General features: G+C 38.8%; 1 protein-coding gene across 1 annotated transcript in view; it reads right to left on the minus strand.

The window, feature by feature from the left end:
• Positions 1 to 3,110: 3,110 nt before the first annotated feature.
• Positions 3,111 to 15,115, minus strand: part of LOC132866553 (zinc finger protein 665-like) — a 69,749-nt gene continuing 57,744 nt past the window's right edge. The window contains exons 3-5 of the mRNA XM_060899379.1: positions 10,985 to 11,052; positions 10,635 to 10,813; positions 3,111 to 5,533 (exon numbers count right to left, since the gene is read on the minus strand). Coding sequence (XP_060755362.1) covers positions 3,174 to 5,533; positions 10,635 to 10,813; positions 10,985 to 11,052 — 2,607 coding nt within the window. The 3' untranslated portion in view covers positions 3,111 to 3,173. The remainder of the gene's footprint in view (positions 5,534 to 10,634; positions 10,814 to 10,984; positions 11,053 to 15,115) is intronic.

Below are 15,115 nucleotides of genomic sequence, written 5' to 3' on the forward strand. Positions count from 1 at the left end.
CTGACTGATACATTTCATGGATGTTATTCCTATGTATATATGAGCATAACTGCTGTGCGACAGCTTTTTCTAGGATCTCAGAGATAAAGCAGAGGTTTGGTATTGGCCTATAATTGGACAGCTGACAGGGGTCGAGGTCAGGGTTTTTTTTAATCAAGGGTTTGATTACATTGCCACTGCTAAAAGAATAATTATTTTTTTTAGAAGAGTTTTGATTGCTTCTAGTGTTCTGTTTGAAGAATCATGTAGGTAAGAGATCTAGTACACAAGTTGAAGATTTTGATGAGGAAATAAGTGAAATTATTTCAGACTCTCAAAGGGGAGTAAAAGATGAATCATTGCTCTGATGTGGTTATAGTGTTCTCTGCATGGATACTTATCAAATTGGCTGGCTTTAAATTGATATTTTCAATTTTGTTCTTGGGGGGGAATAATGATCATTGCTACTACATATTGAAGGTGTGCATGTGTCTGTGGTGGTCTTATTCCTAGTTCATATTGCCAAAGTATAAGGATCTAGGATTATTTTTGTTATATTCTATTAGAGAGAAAAACATTGATCTACTGCATTAAGAGCTTGTCAAGAGGCTCTCCTTCCATGCTAATTGGAATACTATCAACTTTGTGTGACACCATTTTCTAACTTTGTTTTAAGCTGCATGTGTGATCATTATACCAGGGTGCGATTTTTTTTCTCTTGAATTATTTTCTTTTAAGCAGAGCTACATCATCTAAAGTATCGCAGAATATTGACTCAAAGCTGATGAAAGTTCTGTGGAATTTGATGGTGATCCAAACAAGTTGAACTAGGTGAAAATTCTGATAACTCTTCATGCAGTAGTTGGTGTAAATGTAATTTTGAAGTGATGGTGTGGCAAGCTGCATACAGAATATTATTGCTCAGACATATTTTGAATCAGATGAGAGTCTGACGCTACCTCAGATGATGTGGAAGTCAGACTATATTTTCTATATTTAATACAAGTATTAGATCAAGAGTGTGACCACCATTATGGGTCAGTCCTATGACGTTCTGATTAAACCCTAATGAATCTAAAATGGACACGAACACTGTTTTCAGAGGGTCTTCAGGGTTATTGAAGTGTTAGGGTTCTCCCCGTCAGAACGGTCAACTTACTTCTTGAGACCCAATGCCTTCGTGCCACCTACGGATCCGGGACGGAGACACCACAAAAGAAACAGACCAGGAAAACCAGAGATAGGTTTCACAGCCAGTTTATTCACAGTTCCTTCATTGAAATGAAAACATTTTTGAAAACATTTTATAGCATCCATTTATCTCTGTTTATGTTTAGTCTACATGTACGTAAATATGTGTATGTTATGTGTGTGTGTGTATGTGTAATGTGTGTGTGTGTGTTACGTGTAGGAATGTGGCGTAGAAATGTGTGTGTGTAGGATGTCAGACTATGACATCAGCTATGTTTGTCTCCTCAATTGCGTGCAATTGAGGGGACCTTGATCTGGGGCAGGTTACATCAGTGTGTGTGTATAAATCTTGAATCAAGCATAACATAATGACATATTTCTGATGATATGACATGATAGCAAGGTACAAACAGATTTAAAAGGTCATTGCTTACGTACACCCCTTCAGGTCAGATATAACATAGGGCAATACAGTATGTACTTAAGATGGTGATGGAATTTTTAAACACAGATAATATATTTAGTCTACGAAGTCTAGTCCAAGAATGTCAAATACATCAGAAATTAATGCCAAGTTAAACAGAAATAGTTTAAAGGATCTAAAAGCTAATGGATGAAAAGCTAAAATATTAAAATTATAAATTCTTAACACATGAATGTGTGTCTTGTGCTAAGTCAGCAAATTACATCTTGATTTCATCAATATGTAGTAAGACAATCATAAGCAAAATAAATAAGAATATGTCTAACAATTTTAAACAAAGATATGTTAGAAGAAAATAAACAAAAATAAGAATAAACTTAAACAAAGAAAGTCATACGAAACATAAGAAAAAAATAAGAATATGTCTGGCAAAAACAAAGAAATGCTACTTCACCGGAGGAAGGTCAAACAGGATTCAGGATTAAACTCAAAGTTAACATTAGAATCAAAGTCTTAACATTCGAATCATAAAGTCTTAACAATCCTAAATTATATTCTGTAATTATAAAACTAACTTAAAATTATATAACTAACATGAATCACTTAATGCAGCTTTAAATCTAACATTAAATCCAACATTCAATCATTTCAACTTCAGATTCAACATTAAAGAAACTGGTTAACTCTACCAATCTTAAATCGCAATCCTAGCTATAAAACTAACTTATATCATGGCTTTAAATTTAACTTTTAATCCCAAATACACGTTGGCTATGCAGCTGCGAGTGTGTGTGAGTGGGTCTGACATCATTGCAGACCTTGGCGCTATCCAGACACATCTCTGATCAACAATACACATCCCACATCAAAACAAGCAAAATGTTCTTAAACAATGTCTAGCTGAGACAGAAGGCCATTTCAACCGAACAGAATCTATCCTACAAAGGAATAAAACCTAACATGAAGTGAATATTAAAGTCGACAATAATTCATTTTTTGTCCAAAGAAACAACCAGTTTGAGATGAAATCCGCAAATTCAGAAAGAAATTCAGACCACAGACCTGTAAATAATTAGCTGAACTGACTGGGTAGACTTATTTTTTTGCTATGTATGTGAATATAAAGAACTTCAATCATATTGAAATTTTGTTCAGGTTTTTGTATGATGTCTACATTATCATAACAAATAACTATGACGCCTTGTCCACTACCAGTTAGACGAAGCTGATACATATAGCTGAGAATGAAGCATATACAGTAGCTTCATTTAAATGCGACATACTCATTTGGTTTGATCCACATTTCCGTTAAACATAGTACATTAAACTCCTGCTCCGTAATAATTCTATGAAGAATTAGTCTCATGCTACAGTACTACACTGATAATAGTGTTACAGTTGAATCATTATTTATATGGTGGTAATTAATGACTACTTAATAACTACATAAGATCAAAAGAAAACATTAACAGTCTTGTTTAAAAATCACTAAGATTGTTTTAAAGTATGTAGTCCTTTAATATGAACAATTAGGATCAAAGTACAGGACATTTTCAGCAAAAGCATGAATAAAAACCATTTAATTTGACAACTTTAAAGCATGCAATGTCTCGGAGTTATTGCACTTGTGGGTTTTAAATGTACCTGAATAAGTAAAACTCTTCCCACACTGTGAGCAGTGATACGGCTTCTCTCCTGTGTGAATGCGCTGGTGTTGTTGGAGAGCACTCTGCTGAGTAAAACTCTTCCCACACTGTGAGCAGTGATACGGCTTCACTCCTGTGTGAATGCGCTGGTGTGTTTGGAGAGCACTCTGCTGAGTAAAACTCTTCCCACACTGTGAGCAGTGATACAGCTTCTCTCCTGTGTGAATGCGCTGGTGTAGTTGGAGAGCACTCTGATGAGTAAAACTCTTCCCACACTGTGAGCAGTGATACGGCTTCTCTCCTGTGTGAATGCGCTGGTGTTGTTGGAGATGACTCTGCTGAGTAAAACTCTTCCCACACTGTGAGCAGTGATACGGCTTCACTCCTGTGTGAATGCGCTGGTGTGTTTGGAGAGCACTCTGATGAGTAAAACTCTTCTCACACTGTGAGCAGTGATATGGCTTCTCTCCTGTGTGAATGCTCTGGTGTTTTTGGAGATCACTCTGACAAGTAAAACTCTTTCCACACTGTGAGCAGTGATACGGCTTCTCTCCTGTGTGAATGCGCTGGTGTCGTTGGAGATGACTCTGACGAGTAAAACTCTTCCCACACTGTGAGCAGTGATACGGCTTCTCTCCTGTGTGAATGCGTTGGTGTCGTTGGAGATGACTCTGACGAGTAAAACTCTTCCCACACTGTGAGCAGTGATACGGCTTCTCTCCTGTGTGAATGCGTTGGTGTCGTTGGAGATCTCTCTGATGAGTAAAACTCCTCCCACACTGTGAGCAGTGATACGGCTTCTCTCCTGTGTGAATGCTCTGGTGTGTTTGGAGAGTACTCTGATGAGTAAAACTCTTCCCACACTGTGAGCAGCGATACGGCTTCTCTCCTGTGTGAATGCGCTGGTGTATTTGGAGAGTACTCTGCTGAGTAAAACTCTTCCCACACTGTGAGCAGTGATACGGCTTCTCTCCTGTGTGAATGCGCTGGTGTATTTGGAGATGACTCTGATGAGTAAAACTCTTTCCACACTGTGAGCAGTGATATGGCTTCTCTCCTGTGTGAATGCTCTGGTGTGTTTGGAGAGCACTCTGATGAGTAAAACTCTTCCCACACTGTGAGCAGTGATACGGCTTCTCTCCTGTGTGAATGCGTTGGTGTCGTTGGAGATGACTCTGACGAGTAAAACTCTTCCCACACTGTGAGCAGTGATACGGCTTCTCTCCTGTGTGAATGTGTTGGTGTCGTTGGAGATCTCTCTGATGAGTAAAACTCTTCCCACACTGTGAGCAGTGATACGGCTTCTCTCCTGTGTGAATGCTCTGGTGTGTTTGGAGAGTACTCTGATGAGTAAAACTCTTCCCACACTGTGAGCAGCGATACGGCTTCTCTCCTGTGTGAATGCGCTGGTGTATTTGGAGAGTACTCTGCTGAGTAAAACTCTTCCCACACTGTGAGCAGTGATACGGCTTCTCTCCTGTGTGAATGCGCTGGTGTATTTGGAGATGACTCTGCTGAGTAAAACTCTTTCCACACTGTGAGCAGTGATACGGCTTCTCTCCTGTGTGAATGCTCTGGTGTGTTTGGAGAGCACTCTGATGAGTAAAACTCTTCCCACACTGTGAGCAGTGATACGGCTTCTCTCCTGTGTGAATGCGCTGGTGTTGTTGGAGATGACTCTTACGAGTAAAACTCTTCCCACACTGTGAGCAGTGATACGGCTTCTCTCCTGTGTGAATGCTCTGGTGTGTTTGGAGAGCACTCTGATGAGTAAAACTCTTCCCACACTGTGAGCAGTGATATAGCTTCTCTCCTGTGTGAATGCGCTGGTGTTGTTGGAGATGACTCTTACGAGTAAAACTCTTCCCACACTGTGAGCAGTGATACGGCTTCTCTCCTGTGTTAATGTGCTGGTGTCGTTGGAGAGCAGTCTGCTCAGTAAAACTCTTCCCACACTGTGAGCAGTCACGTGGCTTTACTCTTTTGTGACTGCACTGGTTCCATTTGAGTGCATTCTGATGACCAAAACTTTTTCCACAGTCTGAGCTGTGGTGAATTTCCTTCTCTACATCATTATGAGAAGTGTCAGAACCGAAAGCATCAGTTGATGTTGGCTGACTACTGGAGCATTTGGAGGGGATTTGAAGTTCATATTTAATCTCTCTTGATTCCTGAAGTCTCACAGACTCTTCATCGTGGTATCTCTGGATGCGCTGGTCAAGGTAAATTTGAGATGCACAGGAACGAGGACATGTGGAGCAGGAAAAGACTTGCAGCAAAGTGTTCTTTACTTCTGGGGAAGTGAAAGGACAAAAGTATCAGAAATTTTACATGAAATGCAACAAGATTATAAAATCTAACCACAGTAACCTAATGTAAGGGAGCATTTTTACTGAACCTCAAACTTTCAAGATTCTACATGAAGACTGAGGAAAAAAAAAAAGTATCTTTGAGGACAAAGATACAGCAGCCACTAGCTAGGAATACTTGTAGATTCAATAAGGTGCTGGTACAACAGCTAGGCACAGCACTGGTCATAGCCCCGTGGGTCAGACTGACTAAGGGGGAGTAGTTGGTTTCTGTTTGATATAATGTTAAGTCTAGGTAATGGCAAGCCTAGCCTTATTTACATCTCATCCAGGATTAATAAGGAGACTCAGCCCGAGCATTCAACATACAATCTGAAACATACAACAATGGGCCTTATTTATCAATCTGGTTATGAATAGATTTATCTAGAAGCATTTACACAAGAAGGTCTTTATTTTTACATATGGATTGTCATATTTAAAATGCTTATTAATTTCAATGAAACACACAGTTAATGAAATTAAATTTTGTGGGATTTTGTGAAACCCACTTGATTCATATTAATGTAAATGGTGAAAGAAAGAAAGCCAGCATCCATAAATTAAGACATAAGAATGGCCATACAGAATTGCAGGCATATAAAAAAAAGGGACACACTGCAACAGTTCAAATGGCATTCAATTCAGTCTGCAGCAGTACAGAGGTTTTGCACCATCACATGACCCCCATAGCAATGGTAACTACACCGCCATGACAGTAAGCATGCTTGTAGTGCTTCATTCAGATGAGTTCGTTATTATTGATCAGTATGGGAAGGTTTTGCTGTGTTTTTGTATGTGCAAATTGTTCTGAATGAAAGAGACATCAAATGTTTTAATTTACAAAAAGAAATTTTTCATCGGGGGAAACAAAATAGAGAGATTTCTACGTAGAGATGAAAGTGGAGCAAAGGAAAAAACCCTGAGATTTGGGGGGGGGGGCAATGTCCCCCGAAAATATTTTAATAACATAACATGCAAAACCCTGCATTCTAGTGCATTTTAGTACTTATTTTCACTAAAACAAGTTATAACTTTTAAGCCTTTTTCTTTCATGTACATTAATGATTAACATGTCAAAAATATCAAATTTAATTCCCCGAGTTATTGAGTAATTTTCAGGAGTGCATTTAGAAAACGCGGTGATTTTCCTGCTACACAGTTCATTACTTTGAAAAAAAAAAATCAGACAGTTGAAGGTAAACTCAGCAAAATCCCAAAACGCTACTGTTAAAAAGTAAAGGTCTGTTAGTGTTTCTAAAGCTTTCAGGTTTCAATGTTGGGGACATTGAGCCTCATTTATCAATCTTTTAGTAGAGTTGTGCATTTGCATAAGCTAAAGTGAACTAAAAATTTCCAATTCATATTTATGTGAGTTGAAGCCAATTGTTTACATTAGTTCGTATTGTCTGTAAATTTAAACACACCAATGAATACCAAATTTCTTATTTCAATCAGGGGCGTAGGGTGTGTGTGTGTCACACATTGACTGGCAGCCTGAGTACATTATGTATCAAAACATAATTACCATTGCTAGTTTTAGGCAGCTTAGAAACAGGCTCTTCCATTATTGCTGTTTCTTCCACGTTTTCTTGATGATGTGTTCTAGAAACGGCACTAAAACTTAGCTTCCAAACCACAAAATGCAACTTTGATGGGGGGAAAAATATTATATTATTTATTTATTTATATATATATATATATATATATATATACACACACACACACACACACAATTGCTTACCTCTCTTCACGTCGAAAGGAGGAGGAAAGTTTTGCTTGTTTTGACACGGCAAATTATTAACACAAGAGAAAATACTCGTAATTCGCAACTAAAAAGACTGCAGCTACACTGGCAGCTTGAACATGCTTTCTAGTGCGATTGTGTTGCGCTTGCGCAGAACGGTGTCAGTCCTGAAGGCGCGCGCGCCTAACGAGCTCCAGCATGTGCGCCGTTAACAAAGAACACCTGTCTTTAATCAATGAACTATGTTTGGGCTATTTAAGGACTGCGCCCATGCAAGGACGAGACGAAGTATTACGCCGCGTCTAGGAACGTGAAAAATCCGAAAAATAAATTTCTCCATTCGGAAAACTGGAGATTTAAGAGTTTTGTCAAATATCCAGATTTCCGGGTCATTCGCAGAAAAAATCCGGCGGAAAATCTAAAAACCCGGAATTCCGGGAAATTCCGTAACACTTTCATGACCAGGGTTGTAAATGTAAAAGGGAAAAATGGTGCACAAACATTGGGCGGAACTCTGTTGAACGGAGAGGTCAAAAATACGATCATATGCTCACTTCATTTCCACAAAGGTAAGAATTCCAAAAATAAAAAAAATTAATTTCAAAACTGCAGCAAGGTGCTCATTCTTATACAGTGAAGTGAACATGAGCGTCAACACAGCAGCTTGTCATTGCCTAACCTTCACTGAGACTTTAAACGTGCATTTACATTCAGGGGTCCTTCGGAGCACGTTGTGCGCGCACTTGGGACCTTGTCATTATGGGAAATGCCCGATGCTGATTTGACTGCAATCAGCATGCGCATATAAGGATGCTGTTTTCACAGAGACTTTGCAAGTATGTGGTGGTAGACAGATCTAAGTGCAGGAATAGTGTTTATTAGCAAGCGTGATATTTGCAAAAATATAACACAAGCAAAACCAAAAGCTGAGTCATAAACATGGCTCAAATCATGACAGTGATTTTAAAAAAAAAACATTCAAAAAGACTGTGTTCTTATATGGGTGTGCCGATTGTTCTCAAATCAGCATCAGGTGTTTCCCATAATGACTGGGGCCTGTGAGCGAGCGCAGCTGCTTGAGCGTGTGTAGGCGTGACAGTCAAGAGTTCGCTTGCTGTGTGACCACAACTTTTAGTTTGCCTGTACTGGTATATCGCCAAGCATCATCACCAAAACATCTATTTTTCATTGATAACCCATCGCAAAGCATTGCGAGTTGTAGTGTGACTGTAGCTTTACGCCCATGTTCACTTCACTGTACAAGAATAAGCACCTTGCTAGACTTTGTCTCTTATGCTCAACTCTCTGTATAAGATTGAGCGCCTCACTGCACTTCATATGTTTACGAGCCATTTTCCCTTCAACGTTTTCAAATCTTTCTCGTTTTTTCCCCCCGATAATGAATTACTTTTGGTAAATTTAAAAATCTGATGTCTTTTGTTTCATTCAGAATGATTTACACATCCAAAAACACAGCAAAATCTTCCCATACTGATCAATAACAACTAACTCGTCTGAATGAAGCACTACAAGCATGCCTCCTGTCATGGTGGTGTAGTTACCATTGCTATGGGGGTCATGTGATAGTGCAAAGCCTCTACAGGAATTTCCTTACTGTATTATGCAAAGAATGCCACGGTGTGGTTTGTAGTAATAAACACTTACTTGTCCCTGAATATGTTGAAATTTTCGAGCTGAAAGAGTTTAAGGAGTTAAAAATAAACATAATTAAAGATTCTTTCTGTATGGCATGACTCGTGGAATTATTGAATTTAATACTAAAAATAATGTTATTGCTTATTAAATTGGTTGATAATATAAATACTGTATCACGTGCTCCTGAAATAAAGTAAATGTGTTCTAATTGGTTTGTATAATGCTTGATGGGTTTGACGGACAACTGTATTAGCCAATTAACAACTTTGCTTGGTTCAGGCATGCTGCATGTGCGTGTTCAACTAACTTCTATCCAGCCAGCTGGTTATATTGCACTGAAGATATTATAAAATGGGTTTTTTTTGTCCCTCCCTCCTGTGTGTTTCTGTAATATGGGGAGGTCTGAAAGCATTGTCCTATATTGTGTGTTTGTTGTGATAGGCCATGTGTTTATTTACCCTGATTTTCTCCCTAATTTAGCCATGGCCAATTCCCACCCATCAGGCTACTCTTCCGTATCGCACAACAACCCCCAACCAGGGAGGGCTAAGGCTACCATGTGCTTCTTCCGAGGCAAGTAACACCAGTTGACCGCATCTTTTACTCATACAATGTCAGTGGGTGGCGTAACACACTCAGAGGAAAGCCCAATCCACTCACTTCCATATGAATATGCATGAGCTCACAGACACCCGTGACTCACTGGTGTAATTAACAGAGGAGAGAGAGAGCATGTCACCCCTCCCTCCCAGAGAGCCTAGCCAATTTTTCTCTCTTGAGCTCCCGACCACAGATGACTGTGGCATTATCAGGATTAGAATGTGGCAATCTCCCGAAAATAGGGAAGATGATGGGGAGGATATTTTTCTGCTGCACCACTCAGGATCCACAGGGCATGCATTTTACGCTACTTCTGGTTAAATTGTGCATGATGAATAAAAATACAGCAGTATTTTGTGGTTTACTATATATTCAGTTTCAAACAAGTAACCCTAGAAATGGGTTATGATTTTCAAATAGTCATTAAAACATTAAAAAAAAAATCAATTAGTTTATGCAACAATCCTTTTTTTCTTGCTTTGAAAAAAAGAAGTTTCCCCTGTGTTCACTTGGTGCCCACTATCATCATGACCTTTTTGTTCCATTTGAGTTTTGCGAATTTTGGTTAAAGGAAGAACATGATCCTCATCAGGAAATGGCTCGAAACACAAATACAATCAACGGTATTTCAGAATAACCAGCACTGAGTTTATTCAGTATGTTGAATGGAAGATGTTTGGTTATTTTTCTTCTGTCATCAGTATTAAGTTGTACTCATGAGAAATATCGATTAATTAGCACTCTTATGGAGAAAAGCCAGACGTTACAAAGGATTCGCAATAGCAAGAGATGTAGTGGGCTGACTTCACGTGTCTCAGAGGAAGCCAACAGACTTCACCCTCTCTGGTTGGTCATTGTCATATGATAGAGAAGTCCTACCTGGTTGGTGGAACTGGCCAAAATGAGTTCTCTGGGGGAGTGCTCTGGTTATTGTAGACTTCATTGTACAACAGTATTCATCCCAGAAACAATATTAGGCTAAGAAATAGATCACTAGATGATGCAGAAAATAACCTCTATAATCTCTTAGACTATAGTAACACCTTTCTGTCTGGTTGTTCCTGTAGGTGCAGGACTGAGTTCTTTGGTGCCCTCCTCTTCATACCACACCAAGAGCTCCTGTCCTGGGTTAATGGGTCGACAGCAACGATACAGAATTCCCCCTCGATACTGAAATGCCACAAGATTCTGTTCTTTATTATTATGGGCACAATTCACATACCTAAAAGAATGAGGCAAGATTCCAGAAAAGGTAAAAATCAGATCAGCGTTACAAACTTAGAGAAAGCATGGCAGAGATACCAGTGACAGCAAGAAGATAAAGTTCTTCCAACAAATTATGAGCTGTAAAATCAAATCACTAAAAAGATCCAACAACTGGTGTATTTCTCACCTCATCCAATTCACATGCATCTCTCTTTTGGTGTCGATGTATTTTTCACACTGCATGCTCCTGTATATCTGTAGAAAAATACCACATTTACATTTTCTTCACTAAATCAATCAATCAATCTCTTTAAATGAGGGATACAGAAATGAGAACGATGGCTCGTGCCAATATTACATTAAGGCTTATGAAGGTTGAATTAAAGGTTCTTGACTATCTTTAGATTCACAAAACAGCTGACAAGCTTGGAGATGAATTTAGTAACTACAGGAAAATGCAGGCAAGGTTTTATCAGAATTTAGGCAAAGGAAAGGTTTCTCATAAAAGGCTTTACATCTGACATGGCAAAGCTGCGCTGTGAATCAGACCTCTCTGATAAATATCTGCCCATTGTGTTTTGGTCTCTAAACAGACAGCTTAAAAAAACAAACAAACAAAAAAAAACCCACACAACTATAAAGTCAGTTCTGCCACCAAATTGGTTTTATAGAAAATATTTTGGATTTGTACAAGTAATTGTTATTTGCCATAAATGTTCAGTAGGTAATGTTGGTTTAGTTCAGTATTGCAGTGTTAATTTTGAATTTAAAGAATTTTAAATGAGACTTCGTCTTGTACTGAAAATTGTAGTTTCATTTTAGTCTTTTTATTTTATTTATTAATTTTTTTTTGTTTTGTTTTCATCAAGATTTAAGAAGTGGAACTCAATTTTCATTTTAGTCTAATTCTAGTCAAAGTTTTAGTCATAATTTTCTCACACAGTTGCATGGTACTTGTAAAATGTTTTAAGAGGGGCTGTTGCAGGAGGGGTATTGTGGGATGACCCCCCCAGTATGTGTGTTTTTTTTTTTTTTTTTGCTATGCAGGTTATGTGGAGTTAGCCACGACTGTAATGGTGATGACCGCTATTTTCATATGAAGATGTTACTTTGTTCAGACCAATGCCATGTGTATCTGTGTCCTGATGCATATATCTGTTAGAATCTAGGAGCATTATGAAAGCCATATGAGTAGGTGAGTGAGCCTACCAACCAGATTCACTTCTTCCTAACTATGGTCAGGAACCTGAAAAAGAGGGAAGGCAACATACTGGAATGAATTTTGCTAAAGGATATTTCTCCTGGCTGGAAAATTCCCTCAAAAAATACGTTAGGATGTCTGTATGGACAGACCAGCTATTTTGGCTCATCTTTATTCGCCAGGGCATAATGACCAGAGATTTTGCTTTGCTGTCTTTTTACTGGCCCTCTCTGTGGGCTGGTCATTTTGGGTTCACGTGACAGCATGCTGTGTGCCTGTTCTCACTTGTCAAATCACAACCATGTTAGCTAATGCACATTAACATTCTAAACTAATGCAAAAGCAGTGCGCAGCAATGAAACAAATGCCATGTCCAAAAAAAGGTCAAAAATTAAAGGAGGGGCCAAACAAATTTAGGAAAAAAGCAGGCATTAGGAGGCATAGGCTTTCAAATGTAAACAAAAGTGCTCTGAGAGCACAATATCCCCCACTGGCAACTATGTCATAACTCTGGTAAAATGCGATGGAATTGAATGAAATTGCAATATGCATATTACCGACATATACAAAGAATCCTGTCAAGTTCCATGAAATTCCTCCAAAAATTGAGAGAGGAGCTGATTCCAGAAGGTGAGTATCCTTCCCAGATGGAAGGATGGACATTGCCATGACATAATCCCCCTTCGGGCATTTCGGACAGTGGGAGATTTATTTAAATAAATAAATAAATAAATAAATAAATCAACATACTGTTTGGGCATCAGCATTTTCCTCCAGGTGCTCTGGTTTCCCCCCACAGTTCAAAGACATGCAGATTAGATAAAATAATCCAGCCACTGGGGTTGCACAAGCTAGTACATACTTAGTGCTGGTCCCAAGCCTGGCTAGTTTGGTGAGGGTTGTGTCAAGAAGGGCAGCCAGTGTAAAACCTATGCCAAATCAAATATGCGGAACAGATCTGCTGTGGCCACCCCTAATGGGAGCGGCCGAAAGAAAAAAAGTAATTTGGGCACTAGCGTCCTTAACTGACCGCAATGCTATTTTTGAGGAGCAGAATGAAGAGCTCAATATGGACATTAAAACATAGCTATAGGCTAGGCTGCATGTTCATTTAAAACTGCTGTAATTTGCCCAACCATAACTGACTCTCATATGTACCAGAGGTTTTCAAGCTTGTTGGGGGTGAGGCACACCAAATTAAGGTTGATTATTGATTATGAAGAATGTCACACACATTATGATAGGCTTTAAGGTCATTAGCAAGATTTGACCCACAGTGTACTACAGCAGACTGTCGTAATTGTTAAACAGATAGGTAAATCAGACAGGCCATTGTATAATTTATTAAAAACATGAGGCAATGCTCATTACAGTGTTTCCCATTAGTTACAGTTGTGGTCAGAAGTTTACATACAGTGACAAATGTCATGATATGAATGATATGAGTGATATGAATGTCATAGCAATATTTGGGCTTTCAATGATTTCTCTGAACTGTTCTTATTCTGTGGCAGAATGATTATACAGCATACATCTTAAAGAAGAAAAAAAGGCAGAGAATTCAGTGCACAATTTTCTTTGGGTTTTCTGAAATCAACACAGGGTCAAAAGTATACATACAGGGTCAAAATTTAACATACAGCACACCTAATATTTGTTTCTTTGCAAGATTGACTTCGACCAAACATTTTTTGTTTACCATGAACAAGCTTCTGGCATAATTCTGGTTGGATATTTCACGACTCTTCATGGTAGAATTGGTAGAGTTCAGTTCATTTTTTTCCCCCTTGGCATGGACTTGACTTTTAAGCACGGGCCATATGTTTTCAATAGGGTTGAAGTCAGGGCTTGTTTTAAGCTTAATGTTAGCCTGCTTTATCCTCCACAACCAGCTCTGATGCACGTTTTGGTTCATTGTCCTGTTGTGACTCCCAATCATGTTCAAGTTTCCAGTGGTTTGAGGTTATGCTGAAGAATTCTAAGGTAATCCTCCTTCATTATTCCATCCACTTTGTGCAATGAACCAGTTCCACTGGCAGTAAAACAAAGTTTGTGTTGAAAGTTTGTGAACCCTTAGAATTTTCTACATTTCTGCATAAACATGACTGAAAACATCATATTTTCACACAAGTCCTAAAAGTAGATAAAGAGAACCCAGTTAAACAAATGAGACAAAAATATTATACTTGGTCATTTATTTATTGAGGAAAATGATCCAATATTACATATCTGTGAGTGGCAAAAGTATGTGAACCTCTAGGATTAGCAGTTAATTTGAAGGTGAAATTAGAGTCAGGTGTTTTCAATCAATGGGGTGACAATCAGGTTATAAAAATGGGTGTCCGGTGATGGACAGGGTAAAGGACTGTATAAGAGGGACACTGGCTCAGGTATACAGCAAGCTACCCAGGCTGTCCGGTTAGAACAGGAATTAATGGATGTCCACTCATGAGAAACCGTGTAAACCGTGGTTTTACTAGAAAACAGAATAAAATACAAATACAACAAGACATGAGCGATAATATACACACAAGCAATAATGTAAATAATAACAATGATATAAATACAAATACACATCGCATTAAATATATATTAACGCAAATGAATAATAATTATATACAATGTAATACAAATGTAAAACACACAAATGAATACTATACAAGTAAAACAATGTAAAGCCCAATGAATGCTACTTACACCCCATAATAAATAACACAACACACTAGATACTGACTATATACACGATATGTACACAATATGTACAATGTGTACAACGTACACGGAGGATGAGGATAGCTGCCTACAGCAGCTATCATTACCAAGGTGCGTGGTGCAACTGCTTACAGCGAGTCACACCCGCATGAAGACACAGAGTGTGTCGGCTGAATGAAGGGGAGCGTGGCTCCTTTAAGCGCTGCCCCGCGCTGTATTGCGCATAGAAGGTTAGAATATGTGGCGCGGTTATGAACTGTACATACCACCACTACACTCCCAACACGGCAATGGCTAATAATGAAATGTGCTCCCGTAACAGACCGCGGTCGAGAAGACAAGCGCTATCATTACATGGCTACTGAACAGAACAGAACAAACATGTAAGAAAATAGACAGACACAG

Source organism: Neoarius graeffei, chromosome 18, assembly GCF_027579695.1.
Source record: "Neoarius graeffei isolate fNeoGra1 chromosome 18, fNeoGra1.pri, whole genome shotgun sequence".
In the NCBI taxonomy this organism is placed as follows: Eukaryota; Metazoa; Chordata; class Actinopteri; order Siluriformes; family Ariidae; genus Neoarius; species Neoarius graeffei.